This window comes from Cariama cristata, unplaced genomic scaffold (assembly GCF_000690535.1).
Source record: "Cariama cristata isolate BGI_N322 unplaced genomic scaffold, ASM69053v1 scaffold18078, whole genome shotgun sequence".
Classification (NCBI taxonomy): domain Eukaryota; kingdom Metazoa; phylum Chordata; class Aves; order Cariamiformes; family Cariamidae; genus Cariama; species Cariama cristata.
In genome coordinates, this window is record NW_009629612.1 from 39,611 (window position 1) to 51,970 (window position 12,360).

The window sequence follows — 12,360 nt, forward strand, 5'->3', positions numbered from 1 at the left end:
TAGGACCTAGCTGCTCTCAGGGCTGGGTGAGTCCAGCTGCTCATCATCTGGTAAGACATGCTTTGTGAATTAGGAGTCAAGGTTCACCGAAACTCTTCTCTTGGCTCTCTTGGAGAGAATTTTTCAGCGAAAAGGCTGATTTTCCGATGATAGGTGATGCAGGCGTTCTACTTTTCAGGTGACCAGAACCTGCACTTCAGATGATGCACTGACAGTGAGGGCAGATGGGGACCTGGAAGGGTACAGGTTACAGGGACCAATTCTGACCTTCTCACTGCCTGGTGGTCTGGTAGATGCCTCCAGCTGTGCTGCTGGCTCCTGCCAGTGCCTGCTGACCGTTGGCATGGGGCAATGAGGGAGCCCAGGGCTGTGCCGGGGCCTGTGCCTGGAGACAGCGGGCACTGGCACCCCTCAGCTCTGGGGCATCAGGGAGAGTTTTGCAAAGGTCCTTCTCATCCCTAACTTGTCACCTTTTCCTTAACTGGACTCCTACATGCAGCTAATAACCTGTGCATGGGCTGCAAAGGCCTGGCTTTCTGAGATGCTCAGAGCTTATAGACCTTCTCATCGCATCTGTATTATGGGGGTTCAGGTAAAACTGCCTCTGCTCTTCCCTGGTTGCACAAACATACATGTGTGACACGTGTCTGGTTTAGCCTAAATCACTTAATTCCCTAATGTACTCAATTTCTTTCTCTTCTCAGGGCCGAGGGGCCACTGGCTGTTCCCTATGACTGATTTGTTTTGTGTGAGTACCATACCTAGGATAGAGCAGCTAACGGTGCCTTTTTCAAGGTGCCATATCCAAGGAGAAAGGCAAAGTCATCACTAGCCACGCTGGACTGACCTCCTTGGGCTGGCTCTCTGAATACACTCCAAGCAGGTCTGATGCTGGTGTCAGATTAACCAGACTGATCCATACCTCAAAGGGTCGATAACTCTCCTTCTCCACCACAGTCCCTGCATCTCCCCATGCCAGGACCTGTCTGCCCCCGTACATACCGACAGCATAATGGGTTTGGAGAGAGCTGTCTTGTTGATCTTTCTAGTCTAATCCTCGCCCTCCTTCCAGGGGGAAGGAGGTAAGAGGTAGCTCAGAACTGGAAAGGGCCAACTGAAACCTGGCAACAGATATTTAGTGATTGGATTTTTATTTTTTTGGAAAGGAAGACAGACTCTTAATGATGAGAATAAACTATAACCTTGCATCTAACTCTGAGGAAAGTAAGAAACAGATTTGTCTGGATTCGCTTGTATTAATGTCAGACCCTGGCACATCATCCAGCGCATTGAGCTATGAAGAACGGCTAGTAGGCATTGATTTGGGCAGACCTAATAAATGCGGGCATGGGCTGGTCCTCTCCCCAGCTGCCTCCACCATCATGGACCACTGCTACATCTCACTTGTTTTTAGCCTGGCATGTCATGCCTAAACCAGGCAGAGCTACCCAAACAAGTCAGGGCATCAGAACAGAGCAATTAGGTTCTTTGGCAGCTGCACTAATCCATTTGCGGATTTGCAGGCAGCTCCTAGTTTTCTGATGAGCCTGCAAACCTTGTTCATTTTGCTTTTGCAAGTGTTTATGTTTTGTTCCAATTAAATTGCTGTGAGATTGGGCAGGGATTGTAATGGCACCCTTGTGTTCAATGGAACATCTCTGGCAAATATCTTTTAAACTCGTCTGTATATTAGTGGCTTTTTTCTCCTTATTGTTTTATCAACAGACCAAACTGCATACAATAGCATAGATCTAGAGACAGGATGCCTGAATCTAGATGAAGAGATAAAAGCACTATGAGGCACCTATGTTGGGTGGTTTTAGCTTTGAGTCTATTAAGCAGGCTGCATCTTCTGAACCAGAACTGCCTCAGTTGATTTTGAGATGGCAGGGTGTTGCTCTGGCCAGACAAAATCAATGGGTGCTGATGGTCTTATCTGTTACTTCTTTTCCCTTGCATTTGTCCGACACTTTTCATTCCTGGTCCTGACTGAGTTGGGGACAAGTGAACAATTATCTTCTGTTTTGCAGATAGGACAACTGAAGCAGAGAGAGGCAAATCTACAAAGAGACAGGGATTTCTGCTCCTTAGCCCTGACTGCCTCCTGGAATGGTGGCAGCTCTCCAAGCACAGACTGTGAACTGCTGTAGGACAGGTTGGACCCTGGGAAAGCCTTTTAGTGGCTGGGACAGTGAAGCAGTGGAATGGGGGGTCTCTGGATGGGATGGATCACGGAGGGCTCTTTGAAGTAGATAAATACCTATAAGGAATATTTTAAGCAGACCTTGGTGGTCTCCTAGGGGCTCTCTTGAGCTTCCCATTAGCAAAATTTTCTATGTATCTTTTTCTTAGCAAAGGGCAGCCTCTCAGGCCTGGTGCTGCAAATTTGATACCACCTACCTGATTCTACTAGTTAATTAAGGACAATTTTAAGTACCTTTGGTCTTGTAATCACAGTCACCTTTATATTTCTTTCTAGTGCATCCTGTGAGGTGAAATCTTTGCTGTGGTACCTCAGCCTAAAAACTAGTAGAGACCAGGCTGCGGGAGATGTGTGTCTATGTGACACATGCATGCTCAGATTGGCATCAGTCATGGCGAGTAAGCATGGAGCGAGGCTAAGGCTGAGAATAATGCTCTTTCCTTCCGAGAGGGATTTGCAGTCAGTCAGAAGCAGATGCTTTTGAACACGGAGATGACAGAGACAAAAGAGGTGTCACTTACCTCGGGGCTAATGTAGGCTGTCTTGTTGAGGGATGCTGTTCTCTGATAGACATCCCTCACACCTCCTTGCCTGCCTCCCCCCAGCCCTTGAAGAGGAGAGCTCAGACCAGAACATGGCTGTGTGAAAATTGTTCTGTTGGGAACAACCCTTTTGGCTTAGACCACTTGGCTAGCTAACCAAAACCAACTTGCTAGACTCCTGGGGTCAGCAGACTGTTAGAAGAGACACAATTCATTGAGGTAGCCCTGCTTTTTGGTGTGTGACCCTCCCTAACATCTGACCATATACTAAGGACTTCTTTGGGAGCTAGTGGCTCGGTTCAGTAGGCCATGTAGTGATGTTCTGCTGGGACAGATTTCAGCTGTGTCCTTCATGCTTTATGTATTACCTTATGATGCCTCCTCTTCCTTCTGAATCTGAGCAGCTCTTTGTGCTGCCGAGACACGAAGTTGACGGCAGCATACTCTAGAAGTGCAGAGAACACGAACAGCAAGCACACGGCCATCCAAATGTCTATGGCCTTCACATATGACACCTAGGAGTCAGAGAAAGAGACTGAGATAGGGTGGCTTCTTCACCCAAATGCCTTTTTGCTTGCCACTTTACACGTTACTCCCAAGGTCTTTGGAAAGAGTTGATCAAGCCATGATATAGTTGACGTCTGCTCATGGATACCAAAAAATAACTCATTTGACATGAATGTATTATCAGGCCACTGAAACTACTCATCGGCTCCTAAGTAGTAATAATTCCACAGTTTTTCATTTATCCAGGTCTTGATTGTGAAGGTTTATATGCAAGGAAAATAGTAATCCAATCTAATCGTACCTGAAGCCCTTCATAACAGGGAAATTCAGTATTATTATAAAAGTATGATGGTCAAGTGAGTAAAAAGCTAGAATGTAGAGTGCATATCCATGTGTTGTTGTTGCACAGGTTTGTAAGGTACAGAGCTCCTGGCTGCTGGGAGCTGTGGTGGATCTTGGGGTGAGTGCTGAATCTTAGGGGAAATTTTGCTGCTAGTCGTAGAAACTGCTAAAATTTTTGTAGGAGGGGACTGGAGTTTGTTCTGCTTGCACTTAAACTGGAATAGTGCAATGGCAGCAGAATGCCTCTTGTGTTGAGCAGGAGGATCTGTGTGGTGACTCATACGCTGTCCCCATAAAGTACACATTTTACCCCTCTGCGAAGATAAGTGTGTACCCTACCTTGGGCAGTGATGCTCGGGAACCAGAGCTCTGCGTGGTCATAGTGAGCACTGTGGTGATCCCCAGGCCAACACGAGCAGGTGCAGCATCCATATTGATCCAGAAGGAGATCCAGGACAGAATAACAATAAGGAGGCTGGGGATGTACATCTGGATCAAGTAATAGCCCATCTGCCGCTCCAGGTGGAAACGAGCTTCTATACAGGTGAACTTGCCTGAGAAGGATGGGAGACACATGGAGATTACTGATAAGGCACGGTGAGCCTCCTGTTCTCAGCTATTGTCTGGAGACTTTCCTTGCATTGCCCAGAACCAATGTCTTGTTAGAGGAGGAAATTAACAGCTGCTCCCCTGTTCTGAAATATGAACGTACAACATCAACATAGCAAAGAAAGCTCTTGGCAGTTTGTCCTTTGTCACTTAAATTTCACCTGCTCCCTTACATCAAAGACAAAAGAAGACGCTGAGAGAGAAGTTCCAGACCAAACCCTCTTGAAGTGATGCAGATGTTACTGGGGACAAGAGGGTTCCACACATTTGTGTTTATTAGCTTTTTATTTGTTATATAAGCATATATTTACTGGCAATATATCTATGTGTATTTATGTGCATGGTGTCCCTAGATGTGTAGGACAAGACTTGTATTACCAGAGTGCCATCAGACGTAGCAAGGGACTCTGGCAAATGCACAATCCAGAATTCCTCTCTAATGAACCCAGCAGCTAAGGGTAAACAGCACTGACCTGTGTTGTAGTGCTTTGTGCAGTATCTCAAGTCTTTTTCTTCTTTGAGGATAAACTGAGGCAATGTCAGCCCATCAGCAACTTGCACGGCTCCCTTTTCTTGCCACTCAAATATGAGATCATTCATTGTGTAGCCAACTGTTGAGAGGAGGGGACAAAACCATGTGAAACACATATTAAATACCGATCCAGGGAGGGACAGACTTGTGGAAGAGAGCTATGTTTGCAGCCAAGGGCTTGCAATCCTGGCCTTGGCAATGCTGTAATGAATGGGATTTGGGTTGAGGCATGTGATAAAAGCTAGGGTAATGACCTGCACTGGCGCTGTGATGGTGCACAATGAGTTGTCTGCAATAAATCACATTTTTTCTTGAATTTGGCTTGTTGAGCTGTTTACTATTTTTGCAGACTTGACCTCTTTCTCTGAAAGAAGTTGCTCATTGTCTTTCCCTCCTTTGGGATAAGCAACATGTACAAGGAGCAAATGTTCATCCAGAGAGAAAAAAAACATTTCCAGCTGAAAGCACTTTCACCTTTCTCCTGCAAAGCGAAAGGCCAATGTAAATACAAGCAAGCCAGGGCTCCTCTTCTGGGATTTTTAAGGTTTGGTTTCTCTAGGAAATGTCACATGTGCTCAATGAGTGGAAAATCCTGAGCAAGTGGTTCTTAAGCAAGCCTCCAGTGAAGGCTGAACTGGAAATGGGTTGCAACTGGGGAGGGAGATGGCAGGACAGAGGGAGAGGGAAAACATGTTGTCTCCTCTCCAAAATGGAGACGTGCGCAGGACTCACAGCTTTCTAACTGCATGATGCACGTCTGTACGTCCATGGGGAAGTTCTTCAGGTCCATGGGGCAGGCCAGGGTCAGTGTGATCCTGAGGAGAGAAGACAGCACAGGGGAATGCCAAACAGTTTGTGGTACTGCTGAGGGGGTGAACCCTCTCGGACATCCAGTGTTGCAAAGAGGCTGATACCTTGCCAAGACACACTGGTGTGCTGGGGGGAACGACTGATCAATCGCCTCTTCCCCGCCTGTTTTTTTACATGTGATGTTGGAAAGCATCAGAAATGCTGAGCATTTGGGTCTGTGATATAATTCCTGGCCGAGTTACCTGCTGCAGATGGCATTTCATTGCAATGTTATTTTAGACTGTACAGAGCAGAGTTCTCACACCAAACAGTTTTGCTGCTTTGGCCTTCATTTCTTGCCTCAGGTTCACAACAGTCTGGATTAGCAGCAAGACCAAACCCATGCTTGGGACTCCCCAGATGCATTTCTAGAGACTGGGAATGTTTGGAAATCTTTGAGCAGAACATTTCTGCATCAGAAAAAGAAAGACCTCTACTTTTGTCTCTCAAGCTCCATTTTCCACTAGGTGCAGGCTGCATTTTCTGTGGTGTATTGCTGTGCCGCCCTATACCATGATCTATGCTCAAAATGTTTGTTTGGTTCAACAAGCTGCTTTAAAATGATTTGATTCAGAGAGGTAGACTTGTGTTATTTGGTTTGATAATACTGAAAATGCTGTTCCCTGAAATGTTCAGATTTTTCAGCTTTTTACCTTGATGTAGAAATAGCGGAATTTCCTAGGGGACTGGAATTGAATTTTTCTATCATCAGACCTACAAGAAACTTAGCAGGAGGGAAAGATACTTTAACTTAAATCATTATGTTGGAAGAAATTCTCTGCTTGAGTTTAGAGGCATGTTGGGACAGAAGATGTGACAGTAGAAAGAATCGACCTGTTCAAGTTTCCTCTTTATGAAAGCAACTGCATTTTCTCTATTTAAACAAACACCTTACTAGAAGAGAGTCACCGCTAGCCTTTGCCCTCTCTGTTTTTCTCATCACAACCCTGGTAAGGAATTCCATCTCTGATCAATCAGAGAGATAAGCCTTCAGTTACATCTTCAGACAAGCCCCTTGAGAAGAATTTACTGTAAATATTTGCCAGATGTGAAACAGGGGTGACTGTGGCTACAACTAGGTCATGAGATGCTGACCACATGCTGGACAAGTAGGTGCTGAGAAGGGATCAGAGAGTGAAATCCTTAAGGGTGGTTTTGGGTGAATCCAGTGCTGAGCATGCTGAGTCTTGGGTCCATGGGACAACATCCACCTTCTTGTAAGTTCCTTGATTAGAGTTTGACTATTGCAAATAGTGGTAGCAGAAAACCAGTTAGGAAATGGCAGAGCACTTTAGTCAGAAACTTTTTTTTAAAAGGAAAAGAGTATTTCTCCTTTTGGAAACTCTTTGCATTTACATTGTGCTCTTCCATCATGAATGTCCTCTTTCTTTTTGGTTTTCACAGGAAAAGGTACGTAAAAAGAAACCTATATTTTATTTTGGAGATGAGGGAGATAGGAAAGTTCTTTTTTTAGAACAAGAACTGAAGTGTTTTCAAGTTTTTGCCTTGAAAATGCTGATCAGCTCAACCACATTGCTGCATGTCCCTGCATTTACATTGTGCTCTTCCATCATGAATGTCCTCTTTCTTTTTGGTTTTCACAGGAAAAGGTACGTAAAAAGAAACCTATATTTTATTTTGGAGATGAGGGAGATAGGAAAGTTCTTTTTTTAGAACAAGAACTGAAGTGTTTTCAAGTTTTTGCCTTGAAAATGCTGATCAGCTCAACCACATTGCTGCATGTCCCCTACTGAGTCGTTGCTCTGTTTTGCAGAGCAACCCCAGGGCTGAGGTGACCCAGTATTCCCCTTCAGTGCTCCTGCAAACCTACCTGGAACAGGACTCTGTGCCATGCTCACTGCCAAGTTGCTGGTGGCAGTTTTACTACCTGCCTGTTTTTAGAAATTAAGAAATGTGAGGTTTCCACATTCAGCCAACATGCATGGTAATTCTCTTACTGCTTTGGCCATCAGGGAGCTGGTCTTTGGGCTGGAACCACCTTGGTGTTCGATGGAGGCTGTCTACATTTCAGCATTAAGCTGTTTATTTTCCATTGTACGGCTCCATGCTGCTTTTTCTTCCCCTTGGCTGCCACTGGGAGCTGCAGTGTGAGGTGGGGTGTGTGTTTTACATTTACATTATACACAAGGTGAAAAAGTCTTCAAGATAGAGTTAAACTTTCCCTCTTTAAGCTCATGAAGTTTGATCTTAATTTCATCAGTTTAAAATACAGAGTGGATAAGGTTGGAAGTGAAGTGAAGGTGGGGGATTGGATTGATCTCCTGTGGGAAATTCAGTGCAATTAGTTCAGCTTCACTGATGGATTCTTGGATCTAGCGATAAAAGGGATAAATGGCAAGAATTATGCTGAGACAAAGCCATGGAGCTCTACTTAGTAGTTTCCCTAAGTTTTTGTCAGGAAATGCAGCTTTCAAAACATAGTTTTAATGGGTTTCAACTAATTTTCATGTAGTACAGCTGGTTTTAGGCTTGGGCTAGTATAATAGCTCAAGTAATTTTACATTAGGGATGTTAAGGAATCTACTAGTGAGGAGCAGAAGCTCTCAGACTGAGAGAGGTAGAGATGAGCTACATTCCTTCCCAGACCAACCCTCTGTCTCAAGATACTTTGGCTAACACCTCACTGGTTATTACTTTTCTACCTGTTGTGGAAGCAGCAGCAAGTGGTGACCGTGTGGCTGAAGTTCTGACATCCTTCTGCTCCAACGGATTCAGCTACTGATAGAAGGAGGCATTTCCCAGCCTCTCTTTTTCTCTCAAGTTTTTTCTCTCCCTTGTCCAAATAAAACTGTTTCTGAAAATAGATTTCCTAGGCATAGCTTTGTCTTAGCACGTCTTGAAGACAGAGCTACCTGAGGGTATGGAAGTACCAACTATGCAGTGGTCTCTGCTGTCCCAGAGGCAGCCCAGCTCATGGTGTGCAATCTCCATGCCTTTCAAAAGCAGCATCCTTCTCCAAGATCCTGAATTCTGGATGGAGGCATGAGACACAGGAAAATTTCTCTCTATCTCAAGCTCTTCAATAGTGTGTGATAGAGTACTGCCAGGATGCACAGTCCTTTTAGATGGTTAACCTTGAAGAAAAATAATGGTATTTCTCATGCTTTCTTTGAAAAGGAAGCTACTAATGCAAAATTAGAACATGAAGCTCAGGTAGCTAGTGGCACTTTCTCAGAAGGATTCCACACTTTTGCCAACCTCTTCTTGGGGTGGCTGGAGAAAGACCTCTTCACTTAGAGCATATTGCTCCCACAAGGATGTGCTTATACATGCAAACAGGGGACCGTATACCTCCCTGCTCTTAAGCACAGGTTAATGCTGGATATAAAGGTCCAAATGAGGGAGCTGGTTACTGCCCTTTTTCTTTCTTATAGATAGTGTAGTCATATCTAACTCCAAAAAAAAAGGAAATAATGTTGGTCAGGGATATTGTGTGTTTTACTTTTCAGTGATTTCTTGTGTGAAAGAATCTGCCCCAAAAGAGGATGAAACACTGGCACAGGCTGCCCACAGAGCTCATGGGATCTACGTCCATGGGGTATTTCAATTTGGCTAGACCATGCCCCAGCTGACCTGAACTGTTGTTGTCAAGCATGAGGATGAGGTTGCATGAGAGACCTCCAAAGATCCCTTCCCACCACATTACTACGACACTGCTAATTATATGATCTCCCACTTTAAAAGAACCCTCAATTTCTTTTATCCAACGGCATGCTCAAAGTCTTTACTTTCTCATTTTAGGCTTGAATAGTGGGAGTTTAGCTCTGTCTTCCCCTACCTTGGTGGAGCTCTTCCCATTGAGTCACCTCACCTGATGCTGTAGAGGACATTGCCATTTCTGGAGATCCTCAGAAGCTTGTTGTCTGTGGTAATCTCATGGAAATGGGCCCCTTTCTCATTCGCGAAGAACAAGTCAGGCTTCCAGATGGAGTCCAGCATAGAGGGGTCCAGGTCCAGGGAGTCATCAGGGTATTCATTGTACGCCAGCCGTGGGTCGTTCCATTGCTGTCGCAGGAAGATGTTCACCCTGTAATCCTGCCCAGTGTAAGCAGGGTGCAGAGAAATGCAGTTAGTGCTCAAAGCAGGCTGAAAGTGCTGAGAACTGGGGAGCACGTACTAAAATATTCTCAAAACCAAACCATGTCTAGGCCTATGTTCCCAAGCTATGGCAAGCCTTTTTGGCATTATTTCTCAAGGAGCTGTTGTGAATTTTTAGCTTTGCAGATTACAGCTATCTCATAGCACGAGCAGCTGCCTATCCTTGCGTCCCTCCATCACAGCAATTGTCAGCCATGTGTGAAGTGTCAAGACCTCTAGTCTGAACCGTGGGGCTGGAGAAGTGATGCTCAGTTGCAGAGGTTGTAAGGGCTGGTGTCAGCAACACAACTGTTGCAGAGGATTAAGAGAGAAAGGAGACCGAAGCCAACTTCCTTTTGGTGTTGAACCATCCCATACCGTGACTGTCTATGGTTCCTCCAGACTCATGAAAAGAAAAGCCACAGTGAGACAGTCAGTCCATGGAGGGGCTATTCCCTCTACGTCCACTAATATAACTCAGAAGAACTGATGGGAGCAGCTGCCCTTGGTGAGCGTATGTGAAAATGAGAGGGACGTGCATGAAGTCTGTTCTCCTAATCCTAAGTAAGTGTTCTTGGTTCCCCTCTCTCATGTCAAAATGCCATAAATGCTACAGATTTTACAGGATGGCTGTCTTCTTTAATTGAAGCTAGTCCCCCAGCACCACGCAAAATGATATCTACCTCATAACCAAATGTCTTACAGCTCCCCTGAGTTCCCCAGGCCAAGGCTGGCTGCTGAGGTCAAGCTCAGACACTCTCCTGGACAATTAAAGGCAGTTTCTGTTCTCCCTGTCTGGCCAATAGCTTCCCAGGGTGATCTGCGTGCCCCTTTTCTGCTGACTTTCACAGAAGAAAGTGAGCCAACAAGTTGAAATGGGGAGAGGGTGTGCCAGCTATCAGGAGAGGGATAAAAGCTCCATGTCCATAAATTATTTGACATTTTCTAAGTAAAGAGGCAGACTGCGTCTGAAGAGCAGCATATAATAAATCACTTTCACTGCCCCGGCCCAAACTAAGAGTTGCTATCACGATTAAGGGTTTCTTTGGTGTCTTTCTAATACTAATGTACTTTGAAGCCTTTTATTAAGAGTCAGTTAATGGAGAGTATCTGACGTGCTTGCGGGTACCTAATACCTACTGCAGGTACTAGGACCTTTTTTTCAGTGAAACTGTTTGACACCTCTGAGAGGATGTCCCTGACTCTGCCATCAGGTCTGTTCTTTCCATCTGGAGAACACAAAGATCTGGACTTGAAGGGTGCATGTGGAGGAGAGTCTTTCTGATGTTGCTGCCTCACGTCCTTGCTTGACTGTGAACCTGCAGCCTCTTGTCCAGGAGAACATGTCTCTTGTGGAGTCCAGTCACACTGGAGGGCTGGGAGAGGATTGTGTCTTGGGTGCCTTGTGTTTTGGATGGGGCAGTTCATAGCCAATCCCGTGGTCTAGAATCTGTTTTGGGCCACTTAGTGCCATCTGCATCCTTGGAGCACAGAAACTGCTAATGACATTAATGATTGTGACAAGAGCAAATGGACCAAGGACTTGATGCTAAAAGGAGCAGACCTCTGAACATGAAAAATAGTTGCAGCACTCTCTCCTTCTGCTGGTATTCCAAATGTCACCTTCACAATTCCTAGTGCATCGCTCTGACTTAATTATTCATCTCTGTCGACCCTGGATAATGTGTCTTGAGAAAATGTGAATAGCTGTGGACAGCTAGGAACCAGGGTCTTAGTGCAGGACTAGCCAACCACGCAAACCTGAAAAAGGAAAGCGATCCTGAATTTCCACTTCCCATGGCATGCAGCAGCTCCCTGAACAACCTGTATACTTTCATTTCTCCCTTTTCTGTGTGTAAAGATCTGCAGCCATTGCAGTCAGGGGAAATCAATGTCACTGACCTAATAGGTAGAAAGCAAAAGGTGGTTTTGCTTATTCAGCTACAAATAAGCTAGATGCTAGCAGGTCAGCTCTAGCTGGGGGCTTATGTCATGTACAACACAAATTAAACTCATGTTTGGAAGAAACTTCGGTGGTAGTTGCCCAGAAGTGTTCTCAGCCTGATGGAGTGTTGGAAGGGGTGGGAAATGGAGCCAATTTCCCTCCAACAGCCTTTGTTGCCATGGGTAAGATTTGTTGCTGGAGTAAATTCACTCTTTCAGCTCCAAAACTTGCTGAAAGGAATGGGTGAGAAGTGTAGTGTGATTTACATTGCCACCACAGCATGCATAAGAGGCCACAGACAGAATGACTGCCAGAGTCTTCGTCACCGTGATGAGGGCTCTTAATCACATGCTCGTGGGCCAAATGAAAATTAACTTCTCACAGTAGATGGCTGTGAGAAGGCTCCTCCTAACTCATCTCCAGAGACCAAGTGCCCTGTACTCATGTCCTACATGGGACAGACCAGGGGCACGTGGTGAATGTGTGGTGTGAGAGACTGCATCACCTCCGTCCAGGGGATGTTCAGCAGTGTGGGGAGTAACTCCGGTATGTGTGACTCGGTGCTCCTCCTTGGGAGACAAGTGTTTGCAGTGGATATTTTTTTGTTTTGAAGTATAGGCAACTGAGCATTTATATTGTGATATAAAAAAGGCAAGGACAAATACAATAGATGCACTGAACGCAACTCTCTGGCTTTGCCTTCCCCCCCCCCCCCCCCGCACTATCTCTCTCT

General features: G+C 45.3%; 1 protein-coding gene across 1 annotated transcript in view; it reads right to left on the bottom strand.

Annotated features, from left to right (window-relative positions):
* Positions 1-12,360, bottom strand: part of GLRA1 (glycine receptor, alpha 1) — a 39,976-nt gene that overhangs the window by 1,736 nt on the left and 25,880 nt on the right. Inside the window, exons 4-8 of the mRNA XM_009705236.1 lie at positions 9,417-9,640; positions 5,468-5,550; positions 4,677-4,814; positions 3,934-4,148; positions 3,114-3,260 (exon numbers count right to left, since the gene is read on the bottom strand). Of these exons, the coding sequence (XP_009703538.1) occupies positions 3,114-3,260; positions 3,934-4,148; positions 4,677-4,814; positions 5,468-5,550; positions 9,417-9,640 (807 nt within the window). The remainder of the gene's footprint in view (positions 1-3,113; positions 3,261-3,933; positions 4,149-4,676; positions 4,815-5,467; positions 5,551-9,416; positions 9,641-12,360) is intronic.